Source organism: Heterocephalus glaber, unplaced genomic scaffold (genome assembly GCF_053883595.1).
Source record: "Heterocephalus glaber isolate CG9 unplaced genomic scaffold, H.glaber_assembly_v1.0 deba00001546, whole genome shotgun sequence".
NCBI lineage: Eukaryota > Metazoa > Chordata > Mammalia > Rodentia > Bathyergidae > Heterocephalus > Heterocephalus glaber.
The window spans coordinates 586,750-601,548 of record NW_028258339.1 but is presented as its reverse complement, the minus strand read 5'-3'; the positions used below and the strand labels follow the sequence as shown (position 1 = coordinate 601,548).

General features: G+C 37.8%; 1 protein-coding gene across 1 annotated transcript; it reads right to left on the bottom strand.

Moving 5' to 3' along the window:
- Positions 1-5,272: 5,272 nt before the first annotated feature.
- Positions 5,273-5,605, bottom strand: LOC101699941 (mitochondrial import inner membrane translocase subunit Tim8 A). Its single transcript, XM_004872017.3, has one exon. It carries the CDS (start codon positions 5,603-5,605, stop codon positions 5,315-5,317), a length of 291 nt encoding a protein of 96 aa, XP_004872074.1. The 3' UTR covers positions 5,273-5,314.
- Positions 5,606-14,799: the final 9,194 nt, after the last annotated feature.

The following is a 14,799-nucleotide window of genomic DNA, read 5'->3' as shown; positions in this document are numbered from 1 at the left end:
GTTCTGTATCTTGTTCTTCTGTACAAGCACAGTAACCATGGGCAACTTGGAAAAAAACATAAATATTTATTTAAGTAATTAGTGATTTGTGCTACATACATGAAGCTGAGTATCACAGACATTAGAAGTGATGATGCAGGCATATATTATTTGGCAGAAAAATATTCTCTAAGGCCAAATGAGAGAAGGAGCTTTTTTTTGTTTGTTTGTTTGTTTTGGTACCGGGGATCGAACTCGGGTCCTTGCGCTTGCGCAGCAGGCGGCAAAACCACTGAGCTAAATCCCCGGCCCCTAGCAGCTTTTTGATTTTAATTTTTTTATTAGTACATGTTTACAGTATACAATGATTGCATTCATTTGGGGAGTTGGTACATGTACATCACACATCTTCTTGTTTTCATCCTCTTCCCTTTACTTACCCTCCCCCATCTCTTGGTCCCATTTCCTTCTCCAAAAGACCTATCTCCCTATTTCCTATTACCTATTGTTTATTTTGCTCTTTAATCTATTTATATATTTTGGGTTACTTATATAGGAGACATCATATGATATGTAAACTTGTGTGTCTGATTTATTTTACTTAACATTATAGTCTTAAGGTGCATCCATTTCCCTACCAATGACTCAAATTTATCTTTCTTTATTGTAGAGTAGTACTGCATTGTGTATCAATACCACATTTTCTTTACCCATTCATCTATTGATGGGCATATAGGCCACTACAAAGATTTACCTATTATGAATTGTGCTATTATAATCATAGATGTGCACATATCACTGTAATATGATGTCTTTAACTCTTTCAATAAGACACCTAGAAGGGGAATAGTTGGGTCAATTGGAATTTCTAATTTTATTTTTTTAATAACTTTCATAGTGATTTCCGTAGTGATTCTGCTAATTTATCTTCTCACTAACAATGTAGAAGGGTTTCATTTTCCCTGTACTGATATTAACATTTGTTATTATTTGATTTATTGATTATAGTCATTCTTTCTAGAGTAAGGTAGAATCTCAGTGTCTCAAATTTGCATTTCTCTAATGACCAGAGTTGTCGAATATTTTTTTCATGTATTTATTGATCATTTGTACTTCTTCTGAGAAGTGATTATTCATTTCTCCTACTCATTTTTAGATTGGGTCTTTAACTTCGAGGAGCCTAAATTTTTGAGGTTTTTTTTTTTTACTAAACCCATATTGACTTTTTCTTTATTATTCCCTATACAATTATGTATATAACATTTACATTGTATTAAATATTAGGTAATCTAAAGATGATTTAGAGGAATACCATTTTATATATGGGACTTGATCATCCTTGGGCTTTGGTATCTACAAAGGTCCTGGAACCAATCCCCCACAGACACCAAGGGATGGCTGTTTATCATACTTTGCACAGTATATTTGATGCTATATTAATCACATAAAAATTGTTGTATTTTCTAAGGAATATGACTATTAATATTAAATATCCCTCTTTGTTCCTTTTAGTCATTTCTTCCTGAAATTATAAGTCTTTCATTGATAATGTCTTTATTGATAATGGATACCAAGTGTGGATGTAATTTATTTCTTTTCACATATTTTAGGAATAAACATGTAATATGATATAAAGAACAGGTTGTATATGGTGAAACTTGAGTGATTCATCTGCCTTATTTGTTTCCTCTTACTTCTCATATTTAATCATCAAAACCTAACCTATCTATCTTTGAATCACATTTTTTTTTTGTAGACAGAGTTTCACTGTGTAACTCAGGCTGGGCTTGAACTCACTATGTAGCCCACGCTGGCCGCAAACTCACAGCTATCCTCCTGCCTCAGCCTCCTGAGTCCTGGGATTACAAGGGTATAACACCATGCCCGGCTTGGAATTACATTTCTATCTTAAAATGTACCAGGTCTCTAATTCCAGTCTTATCCTCTTTTAGTGTTCATATGATTATAATCTTCCTAAAACACATGCTTAAAATATGTTAGAGGTTTCACATCACATTCAAAATAAAATCCAAGGGGCCCTGGGTGGCCTCTGGTATTTATTTGGGATTTATAAATATAAAAACTCCTTTTTTACTCAAATAAATAAATAAATCCAAGGCTGGGGATGTAGCTCATTGAGAGTGCTTGCTTAGCATGTGTCTGTCAGGCCTTGCGTTCCATCTCCAGCAACGCGCGCACACACACACACACACACACACACACACACACTCCTCAGCATGAAATGACTATATAGCCCATATCTACCTAGTGATTCTCATCTCCAGAGACTCTTCAATGTTTACTTGCTTTTAAATTGCACAAGGTCACTAGAACTTCCAAGTTCTATGCATTCTTCAGCCAGCCGAGCTTCTTCATCCAGGCAAATTAGACCTAAGCTTCTGATTTTAATGAAAATATTTTTGATAAGTTTGCTTCCATTAAAGCCATGAACGTGAAATTTAATAAATTCTGGTTTTGGTATAAATAACATATTTTGAACTCAAATCCTATGAGTTGGGAGACACACTCAAACCATATAAAAACCATAATACTTGACATCAGTGAATCTAAATACTCTTACTCCTGCATAGAATGAAGATGCAGATACTAGACCTTTCTCTATCAACCTTGAGCTAGAAGGTGCCAACAAAAATAAGGCTGAGCTGGGGATGCAGTTAGCTCTGTGGCAGAGCACTTGCCTAGCATGTATGAGGCCCTGGATCCAATCCCTAACACCACCAATGTGGGAGGGGTACTGAAGTATATGAAGTGCCATGTTGTTATATAACCTTTGGAATCAAATCACCCTAGGCTAAAAAAATTTTAATTATAGTATTAATATAGAGAAAAAAAATTTTAAAGGACCGTCAGTTGGTTTCCTCTGTTTCATGTAAATGCTATTTTTACATAGGATTTACTGACTTATTAAATTTTAGAATTCAAACTGTCTATAGAGATTTGTTTGGATTCATGGGCAAGAACTTTAGACTGGTTCCAGTTTCACAGTATGCTTGGTAAATCCCTACAGGTTTGATGACAGTGTCCGGCACCACTATGGGCACTGGTAGATAAGGAGAACAGCAGGCAGGTTTCCAGCCAGATACGCACCCCCACCAGAACAGCTTGGTGTTTCTATTTTTTATATTAGGCTTCTAAGTAAGATTTCATTTCAGGAAAAGGGTCTGTTAACCCAACCCTTTTGTTTTACAACTTGGAGTTTTACATAGACACATTAAATAAATTTTTGAGGGAAAAATATGAGCAAGAAGATATAGATACAAAGTTTGTACCAGATACCTATCCTAAATGCCTGATTTCTCCTAGACTTCAAAATTCCATCATTCTTACTACTACTACTGCACCATGTGCATGTTCTACAAACAGCAGCCAGACTCTCCTAAAACTTAAAGTATATTACACAACTCATCTGCTGAAATCCCTCAAATGGCTCCCCATCTTGTTTAATAAAAGCCAGATGTCCTTACAATGGCCTGCAAGGCCCCACATGATCAGTGCACATCACTATTCAGCACCAATCCATGTCATGCATTTTTCTCCAACCTTCTTACCTTTATCTTCACTCCCTGAACTCCAGTTCTACTAACCTTTTGAGACTGTTCTTTTAAATGACCTCATACAGTAACAGCTCCTACCTTGAGGGGCCTTGGACTTGCTATTACCTCTGCCTAGAACATTCTTCTCTTGTAGTGCCACAAGGCTTGGTCACTTAGTTCTTTCAGGTCTTTGCTAAAATGCCACCTTCCCAAGGAAGTCTTCTCTAATCATCTTCTATGAAATAACAACACACTCTTTTTTCCAATGGCACTTACTATATTGACATATTTATGCATGTATTACCTATCTCTCCTAACTCCAACATAAGCTCTTCAAGGTCCACAGATATTTTTATATACTGCTCAGTCCCTGTCACTGGAAACAGTGGCATGGAGTAAGCACTTAAATGTTGGTTGAATTCTGTTTTCATCATGATTTGTAAAAATTTTCTTGTAGTAACTATATGGGAAAAAGGTAAAATAGCGACTTAAGGCTCCTAAAAATGTGTATTTTCATGATTCTCATGGATGTGTACTAGAGGCTCCCCAACAAGTAGTTAAGCACATTAGTTCTATACTCCAGTCTAGTAGAATTTGAAGAGGAAGGGAATACAGTCAATACAAGTTGTTCTACTGTACCCAGGGACTTAACTGTTCACACCGAATTTCTTTTTCCCCATCTTATCTCAAGATTCCCCTTTCAAGAAGGTCAGGAACCACCAGAATAGAGACAAACTAAATCTCAGCCTTGGAATGAGCCTATATTAGATCTCTATAAGTTGCAGATAAAAACCAGAATGGAACCAGGCATGGTGATGCATATCTGTAATCTTAGCACTCAGGAAGCGAAGGCAGGAGGATCCCTGTGAGTTCAAGACCAGCCTGAACTATGCAGTGAGTTCAAGGCCAGCTCAAACTACATAGAAAGCCTCTCAATCAGATTTGAATCTTGTATAATTTTTTATTTCAGTGATCAAAAGAATGCAGCAAATGGAATCTATAATGATTGGAACCAGGCATACATCTATACATAAAATTGCTGTTAGTTTTTGACTGGCCTAAATCTTTATAATTTCTTTACACACATCTTTGAATTTTTTGTACTCTGATATATAAGATAGGTTAACTTCTTCCTGTGGCCATCTAGTAATGAGATTACTTGCTAGACTCCTTTTATAACTAAAGGCCTCTAGATTCTCAGGTTGTCTGGTCTACCTTGAACCCATATTTTAATATGATAAATTATGTAAATTATGGTATAGGGGAGGGAGATAACCTAGAGTACTGAAATGCACTGTACAAATACTCCATAGATTTTTTCAATACTGTCAGTCAATCACTAGATAAGATGCCCCATTTACTGCCAATTTTTTCTTATCTTACTGCTGTCCTATTTGACAGACACAAAGACCTCCCAAAAAATCTGAAATGAATTCATACAAATAGATTTTATCCATGTGTGGTCCCACTATCAAAATTACAGGAAGCAGTTAAGGGGACCTTGAGAAAATCATAGCCCCATATACAGTAATATACATCTAATAATTTCCCATTCATCCATCAATCATTTTCACAAGATTGGCATTAAAAATACAACCAAATATACATGTAACCTAAAACCCCACATAAAAATTTGGTTTTTTTCATTTTCAGATGATAAGGTGTCCCCAAGGTGACAAAAGGTGGGAGTCAATACACCCATAGCCATTTCTTCAACCATCCCATTAATAGTTCTTCATTTCTTGAACTACCTTCCTTTTCCAAAGAGGTAATTGCTAAGATCAGTCAGAAAGGCTTTCTGAGAAGACTGGCTTGGATTTCTGGGTCTGTTCCAGTCGATTCAAGATGAACTGGCTTGTATCGATGAAGCGCTCAACGCAGTTCACGAAACAGGCCTCAGCCTGACTGTCCAACTTTGGCTCAGGTTTGTCCATGCACTTTTCCCAACAAAGTTCAGTCATCTGGTGCACCAGCTGCTGGAAGCGCTGCTTCTGAGTCTCCACCTCCATGAAATGTAACTGTGGGTCCACTGTGCCCAAACCCGCAGCGGAAGACAAGGAAGAGGAATCCATCCCAGCTCAACCACGCTTGCCAAAATGGACTACGCACCAACTTGCCGACCATCACGTCTTGGTTCTTTATATATTTTAGATATTGGTTCTCTGCTTGAGGAATAGCTGGCAAAATTTTTCCCATTTTGTAAGTTGTCTCTTTATTCTGTTGATTGTTTTCTTTGCTGTTCTGAAGCTTTTTAATTTGATATGATCTCATTTGTTGATTCTTGGTATTAGTTCTTGTGCAATTTTTGTTCAGAAAGTCCTTGCCTATGCTTTTGACTTCAAGATTTTTACCTATTTTATCTTTCAGCAGATTAAATGTTTCTGTTTTATCATTTAGATCTTTGATCTATTTTTCATTTAGTTTAGTACCTGATGAGAAATACAGGCCTAGATTCAATCTTCTGTATATGGGTAGCCAGTTTTCCCAGCACCATTTGTTAAAGAGGCAACTTTTAAGGGCCGGGGATTTAGCTCAGTGGCACCTCACCTGCCTCGCAAGTGTGAGGTCCTGAGTTTGATCCCCAGTACCAAAAAAAGAAAAGAAAAGCAACTTTTGAAATAGAGAAATGAGTGTGAATGTATGCACATGCACATAACATAGTTGGAAGCTTAGAAAAATACACAGACACAAAAATGATTGCCTGTGTACATCTCTGAATTAAGGCATTACATATTATGTTTCCCCATTTTTATGTGCATTTTGTTATGTTTGGGATTAGCTGTCATGTGAATTGATTACATATTTGATAATTTTATTTCTAACTATGTAATACTCACATAATTTCAAAAATCAGCAAGTAACAAAAAGTATAGATTGAAAAGTCTCATGTCACCCTAGTTCCCTAACTCACCAAGGATTCGAGGATTATGACACTCAAGACTCAAATGAATGTGGGCCAGGAATGTAGCTCAGTGGCACCACACCTGCCTCTCAAATGCAAGGTTCTGAGTTCAATCCATGGCACCAAAAAAAAAAAAAAAAGATTCAAATGAATGAAACAAGGCTCTTACTATATAGCATATATATGGAAAGAGGGGAAGCTGTTCAAGCAAACAAGCTCAGTGTACTAATGACAGAGCTAGGATATACATCTGTTCTTTGTGTGAAACTGTTAGCTCAATGGGCCAATAATAGCCCAGGTTCGTGTGTATGAAGAGGAAAGAATTGCCACGTGTACACCCAATAGTAAGTAGTAACCAGCTATGTTTATTAAAGATCACAAGAAGTTATGCTCAGGGCCAATCTATGCCAACAAAGGTATAATACAGACCAAGTAAGGTGCCAGGGTGATGAAAGAAGCACTACACACAGGTCAAAGGCATACAGAAGTATCCACAGCCAAGAAAAAATGGGGACCAATAGAATTGGCCTTTCTCAGGGCCTGGGATTTAGTTCAGTGGCACTGCACCTGCCTCACAAATTCAAGGTTCTGAGTTCAATCCCCAGTACCAAAAAAAAAAAAAAAGGTCTATAGAATTGACCTTTCTGAATTTAGAGCCAGACACCCCTGCTTTAGGTGCCTCCCACTAAATCTGTAGGTGTGGTTAGCAGGAATGATTGACAGGGTGCTGAGCCATCTTAGGGGCTCTTAGCATGCATGCTCATCCCATAATTCACGGATCTTAATTCTATTTATGAGATGCAGTGCATATTTATGAGCCTGTAATGAGGTGGAAGTAGGGTAAAGGTGACCAGAAGGTCAAGCTACATGAATCAATATGCACGTGCTCTCATTTAGAGCCTTTGAATTCCTAAGCTTTTATTATCTTATTTTCTACCTCTCTTAGGACAATAGAAGAAGGAATAACCCAAAGGTACTGTCTTGAATTAAGTGGGGGGAAGGGAGTAACTTGGCTGAGTCCCATTGTTTCTAACTGTAATAAAACAAGCTTTCTCTTCCTTGCTAAGGACCTCAGATATGCTGTTTTCACTAATTGGAAAATTTGCCTTCTCTTCACCTGTTTGTCATTTATTGTCCCTTCAAGTTCCAGCATGTAAATATCTTCCTCCTGGAAATCACTTTGAACTAGGAAGAATTTCTATGCATTGGTCTTTTAAAACCATCTTTCATTATTAAATTTTTTTTGTATTAAATTCTGTTATTGGTACATTGTAGGTATACAACACAATTACATTTCTCATTGGGAATTGTACCTTTACATAATGCATCTTGGTTCTTATTTTTTCCCCATTCCTAGCCCTCCCTTCATGCCCTCCACCCTTCCCTATTTACAAAGACTTTATTTCCATTTTTTCCATTTCTCATCATTTTTTCTTTCCCGTCTTTCCTTTCCCCTGCCCCTCCCACTATCCCTACCCCTTTGGACCTTTTCTTCCTATTTTACATTATCGATTATTCATTCTAATCATTGGTACATTTTAGGTATACAATATAATGACATTCATCATTGGAAATTTGCACCTTTACATAGTCTCTCTTGGTTCTTATTTTTCACCCTTGCCCAGCCCTCCCTTCAACCCCTCCATTCCTCCCTATTTACAAAGATTTTGTTCCTATTTTTCCATTTTCTCATATTAATCCCATTCCCTTCTATCCTTTCCCCTAGCCCTCCCACTTCCTTCCCCTTTGCCCCTTTTCTTCCTATTTCACATTACCTATTATACATTTAGTCCTTATTTACACTTTCAGTTTCTCACACCAGAGAAACTATTCGGTATTTACACATGTGTGTCCTATTTATTTCACTTAAGAGTATCGCCTCAATGTGCATCCACTTAGCTATAAATGTCTCTAATATCTCATTTTTGATGGCTGAGTAGTACTCCATTTTATAACAAAACCACATTTTCTTTATCGAGTCTCCAGTTGATGGGCATTTGGGCTGTTTCCAAGTTTTAGCTATCACAAACTGTGCTGCTATGAACATGGGTGCACATATATCACTGTGGTATGATTCTTTTAATTCTTTGGGGAAGATCCCCAGCAGTGGAATAGCGGGGTCAAATGGGACTTCCTGACCTACTTCTTTGATGTATCTCCATACTGATTTCCACAGTGGTTGCACCAGCCTACACTCCCACCAGCAGTGGAGCAGGGTTCCTCTTTCCCCACAGCCCCACCAGCATTTGTTATTGGTTAATTTCATGACAGCAGTCATTCTATCTGGAGTGAAGTGGAATCTCAGCATTGTTTTCATTTGCATCTCTCGAATGACCAGTGATGTTGAACATTTTTTCATGTATTTATTTGCTATTTCTACTTCTTTGTCTGAGACATGTCTGTTCATTTCAGATGCCCATTTTTGGATTGGGTCTTTAAATTTGGGAGGTCTGATCTCTTTAAGTTCTTTATAGACTCAAGACCTTTGTCTGAGGAAGAGCAGGTGAAAATTTTTTCCCACATTGTGGGTTGTCTCTTCACACTGCTGGTGGTTTCTCTTGCTGTGCAGAAGCCTTTTAATAAGAAGAGATCCCACTTGTTGACTGTGTGTGCTAGTTCACAGGCAACTGAAGTTTTGTTCATAAAATCTTTTCCTACACCGATGTCTTCAAGGGTTCTACCTAACCTCTGTTCCAACTGGTTCAGAGTTTGTATTTTAATATTTAGATCTTTCATCCATTTTGATTTTAGTTTAGTGCATGGTGAGAGATACAGGTCTAGTTTTAATCTTTGGCAAGTTGAAGCCCAATTTTTCCAGCACCATTTATTAAAGAGGCTATCTTTCCTCCAGTGAGGGTGTTTGGCTCCTTTATTGAAGATGAGATGGCCGAGTGTGTCTGGCGTTGTTCCTGCATCTTCTAATCTGTTCCACTGGTCCTCAAGTCTGTTTCTTTGCCAGTACCATGATGATTTTATCACAGTAGCTTTGTAGTATAGTTGCAGGTTGGGAATTGTGATACCCCCTGCCATGTCTCTGTTACCTAGACTAGCTTTTGCTATTCTGGGTCTCTTCTTGCTCCAAATCAATTTTTGGATTGTTTTCTCAAGGTCCATGAAGTATGCTGCTGGGATCGCAATTGGAATTGCATTAATTCTATATAGCAGTTTTGGAAGTATGGCCATTTTCACTATATTAATCCTTCCTACCCAGGAGCAGGGGATGTCTGTCCATTTTCTGATATCCTCTTCAATCTGTCTTTTCAGAGTGCCATAGTTTTCAGAGAAGAGGTCTTTGATTTCTTTTGTTAGGATGATTCCTAGGTATTTCAATTTTTTGGATGCTATTGTGAAAGGAATTATTTGCCCTATTCTCTCTCAGTGAGTCTGTCATTGGTGTAGAGGAAAGCTATTAATTTTTGTGTGTTGACCTTGTAACCAGTTGCTTGACTGAATTTGGTTATTAAGTCTAGAAGACTTTTGGTGGAGTTATTGAGGTCTTGTATATAGAGTATCATGTCATCTGCAAATAATGACAATTTGACTTTTTCATTTCCTATCTTTATTCCTTTTATTTCTTTCTCTTGTCTAATTGCTGTGGCTAATGTTTCCAGAACTATATTGAACAAGAGTGGTGATAGTGGACATCCTTGTTTTGCTCCTGATTTTAGTGTGAAGGATTTCAGATTTTGACCATTTAGTATGATATTAGCTGTTGGTTTTTCATAGATGGCTTCTATCAGTTTGAGGTAGAGACCATCTATTCCAGTTTTTTGTAGGGTTTTTATCATAAATGCATGTTGGATTTTGTCAAATGCTTTTTCTGTGTCTATGGAGATAATCATATGGTTTTTGTCCTTGGTTCTATTGATATAGTGTATTACATTGATTGATTTGCATATATTGAACCATCCCTGCATCCCTGGGATGAATCCCACTTGATCAGGGTGTATGATCTTCTTGATGATCTTCTGAATTCTGTTTGCCATTATCTTATTAAGGATTTTTGCATCTATGTTCATGAGTGAGATTGGCCTATAGTTCTCTTTTTCAGTTGGGTCTTTCTCTGCTTTGAGGATCAAGGTGATGTTTGCTTCCAGGAATTAATTAGGAAGTATTGCTTCCCTTTCAATTTCACTGAAGAGTTTAAACAGTAGTGGCAGCAGTTCCTCTCTAAATGTCATGTAGATTTCAGCAGTGAAGCCATCAGGACCTGGGCTTTTCTTAGTTGATAAGTGTTTAATTACATTTTCAATTTCATTGGTTGATATTGGGTTGTTCAGAATTTTTAGGTCTTCTTCGTTCAACTTTGCTAATTCATATGTACCTAGGAATCTGTCCATTTCTTCTGTGTTGTCCATCTTATTGGCGTATAGGTTCTGGAAATAGGTATTGATGATCCTCTGGATTTCTGCTGGGTCTGTTGTAATTTCACCCTTTTCATTCCTAATTGCATGGATTTGGGCCTTTTCTTTCCTTTTTCTGACAAGGTTGGCTAAAGGTTTGTCAATTTTGTTGATTCTTTCAAAGATCCAACTCTTGGCTTCATTGATTTTTTGTATCATTCTCTTAGTGTCCATTGCATTGATTTCTCCTCTGATCTTTATAATTTCTTCCCTTGTATGAGCTTTGGGGTTGTCCTGCTCTTCTTTTTCTAGAAGCTTGAGGTTCAGCATCAGGTTGTTTAATTGGGCTCGTTCTGTTTTCCTAATATGCATATTCACTGCTATGAATTTCCCTCATAAGACAGCTTTTATTGTGTCCCATAGATTCCGATATGTTGTATTGTCATTGTCATTTAATTGAAGGAACTGTCTGATTTCTTCTTTAATTTCCTCTGTGACCCATTGGTTATTCAGAAGTGTGTTGTTCAATTTCCACGTGTTTATGAAATTTTTTGAGTTTCTTTTGCTATGGATCTCCAATTTCATTGCACTATGGTCTGATAATATACAAGGGATAACTTCAATTCCTTTGCACTTACTTAAACATGTTCTATGTGTGAGTATGTGGTCTATTTTTGAGAATGCCCCATGTGCAGCTGAGAAGAATGTGTATTCTGATTTTGTGGGGTCAAAGACTCTGTAAACATCTGTTAAGTTCATTTGTTCAAGAGTTCGATTGAGTTCTAGTGTTTCATTACTTATTTTTAGTCTAGTTGATCTATCTATTTGTGACAGTGGGGTGTTGAGTTCCCTGACTACAATTGTATTAGTGCATATATGGCTTTTCATGGCCGTTAGTATTTGTTTTATATACTTGGGTGCACTAGTGTTTGGTGCATAGATATTTATGATTGTCATCTCTTCCTCTTGGATTCTTCCCTTTACAAGGATGTAGTGCTCTTCTTCATCTCTCTTAATCAGTGTTGATTTGAAATCTACTTGATCTGCCAAGAGGATAGCTACTCTTGCTTTTTTTCGGGTTCCTGTCACATAGAGTATTGTTTTCCACCCTTTAACTTTCAGCCTATGAGTTTCCTTTTGAATTAAGTGTGTTTCTTGTATGCAGCATATTGTTGGATTTTGCTTCTTGACCCATTCTGCCAGTCTATTTCTTTTGATTGGTGAATTGAGACCATTAACATTGATGGTTCTAACTGAAACGTATTGACTTGTCATTGCCATGACTTTTTCTTTTTGTGGGGTTCTCCCCCTTTACATTTAATTTCTTGTCATGCCAGATAGGTTCATTCTGCTTTGCTTCCTGGGGTTGTGATCCTCCATGTCTGTTCCTAGGATATTGTGTCAAATTCTTTGGAGTGCTGGTTTGGTATTCATGAAGTTCCTAAGGTGCTCTTTGTCATGAAAGTATCTTATTTCTCCATCAATTTTGAAAGATAGTTTTACAGGGTACATCAATCTGGGTTGGAGGCTGTTTTCTTTTAGGGCTTGGAATATGTCACTCCAAGCTCTTCTTGCCTTGATGGTTTGTGTTGAGAAGTCTGCTGTGATTCTGATGGGCTTTCCTTTGTATGTGATTTGTTTCTTTTCTCTGACTGCTTGGAGAACTTTGTTCTTCTGTTGTGTTTCTGGAATCCTAACAATTATATGCCTATGTGTAGATTTTTTTTTGATCAAGGCGATTTGGAGTCCTATATGCCTCACTTATCTGTATGTCAAGCTCTTTTCCCCTGCTTGGGAAGTTTTCTGCCATTATTTCTGTGAAGAGATTTTTTATGTCATCTGCACTCTCTCCTGTTTCTTCATTGAGCCCAATCAGTCTTATGTTATTCTTTGCATCATCTAGCAGCTGCTCGATTGATTTCTCATGTTCCCTTATAATTTGGAAGCATTTTTTCTTTTCCTGGTCACTAATTGCAATCTTATCTTCTATATCTGAAATTCTGTCCTCACATTGGCTCATTCTGCTGTGTAGACTTTCATGGAGTTTTTCACGTCCTGGAAATCTATTTGCATCTGTTTTATGGATTCCATTTGTTTCTTATGTTGGGATTCCATCATGTTCCTGAGCTCCTCTCTAGATTTATTAATCATGTCTTGCACTAGGGGCCCAATTTCTCCTTTTATCTGAGAAATTATTTCTGATTTCATTTTTTCCAGATCCCCTTTTGTTGCCAGTTCAGTGGGTCCAGGTGGTTGAGTATCAGAGTGTTCCATCTCATTTCCCTTTGGGGTTGCTGTAGGTGACCTGGAAGTCTGGTTTTGAGAGTTCTTTATGTGTTTTCTCATTTCAACTGGGTCGGAGGGCTGTTATCGCCTGCATGGATTACCTCCTCTGAACTGGGTGAGGTGGGACAGGGGCCGGGAGCAGAGGTAGAGATGGTGACCCAAAAGTCCCTTCCTGTCTGCTGGGAGCAGCGGGAGGGATGGTGGCTGGGAAGCCCCTTCCTCTGGACCAGGAGCAGTGGGATGGTGGCGCAGAAGCCCCTACCTCTGGGCCGGGAACAGCGGGACTCAGTACCTTGGTCTGGTGGTCTGGTGTCCTCTGTGTCTGTCTTTGTAGTGTGCAACCAGGTGGCTGCCTGTCTGCAGCGGGGTGATTCTTTGTCTTCCGCATGACTGAGGACCTCGGTAGGGCGTGCACAGACCTTCCTGTGTGCAGCGGGCTGATTCGGCATGTTCTGTGCGACTCAGGACCTCGGTAGGGCATGGGCAGACCTGCCTGTCTGCAGTGGGGTGATTTGGCATCTTCCGTGCGACTCTTCATTATTAAATTTTGAGCATTTGCATTGTGGAATGCTTAACTGTTTTATTTATTCATTTATTATTCATTAATTTGGGGTATAATTTAAATATATATACATATATATAACAATCACATTCATCAAAGGGAATTTGTACCTATACATGATATATCCTTTTTTTCCCATTAAGTTTATTGGTACATTTTAGGTATACAATACAGTTACATACATCATTGCAATCTTGTACCATTACATGAGTATATTGGTTCTTATTTTCTTCCCCTTCTCTGCCCTCTCTTCAACCCCTCCACCCTTCCCTATTTGCAAAGACTTTGTTTCCATTTTTTTCCTTTTCTCATATTGTTTCTTTTCCCTTTTTTCCTTTCCCCTACCCCTCCCACTTCCCCTGCTCCTTTAGACCTTTTCTTCCTATTACACAATATCAATTATACATTTTAAAAATTACAATATCAAGACCTAGGAGACATTACCATAGATTTTACAGAATTTAAAAGAATATAGAAAGCATATTACAAAAATCTTTTTTGAAATAAATTTGACAATTTCTAAGAAGTACCTTGGAAGACAAATTAATGAAACTAACTCTGGAGGAAATATAAAATTTGAATAGCACCTATTAAAGAAAGTATATTCCTAGCTTCAAAACCTACCTATATGACAACAACAGGCTCATATACATTTTAACTGATAAATTATACCAAACATTTAAAGCAGAAAAAAGAAGGAACACTTCTCCCCTCATTTTAGGAACTCAACATTGTGCTAATCCTAAAACTGGATAAAGATAATAGAAGAAAAATGTGTGAACATAGATAGAAATTTGTTTACCAAAACAAACTATTACAAGTCAGATCTGGCAGGATGTAGAAAGTGGTTTTGTTATAGGGATGGCAGTGTTGGTTCAGCATTGGAAGATCCACCCCCAGAAGTCACCATTTTAACAGAGGAAAGGAAAAAGCCATATGATCCTGTCACTAGTTGGAGAAAAAGTATCGGACTAAATTCTACAGCTGTTCATGGTAAAAGCTATCAGGAGACTAGAAGTAGAACAGAACCTTCTCAACAGATCAAAGCCATGTACTCCATACTTCCAGCAAAAACGCCTTATATGAATGGAGAAGATACAATGCTTTCTCCTTAAGTGGGGAACAAGGGCAGATATGCCTACTCTTCATCTGTCAATTAAACTTTGAAACGTA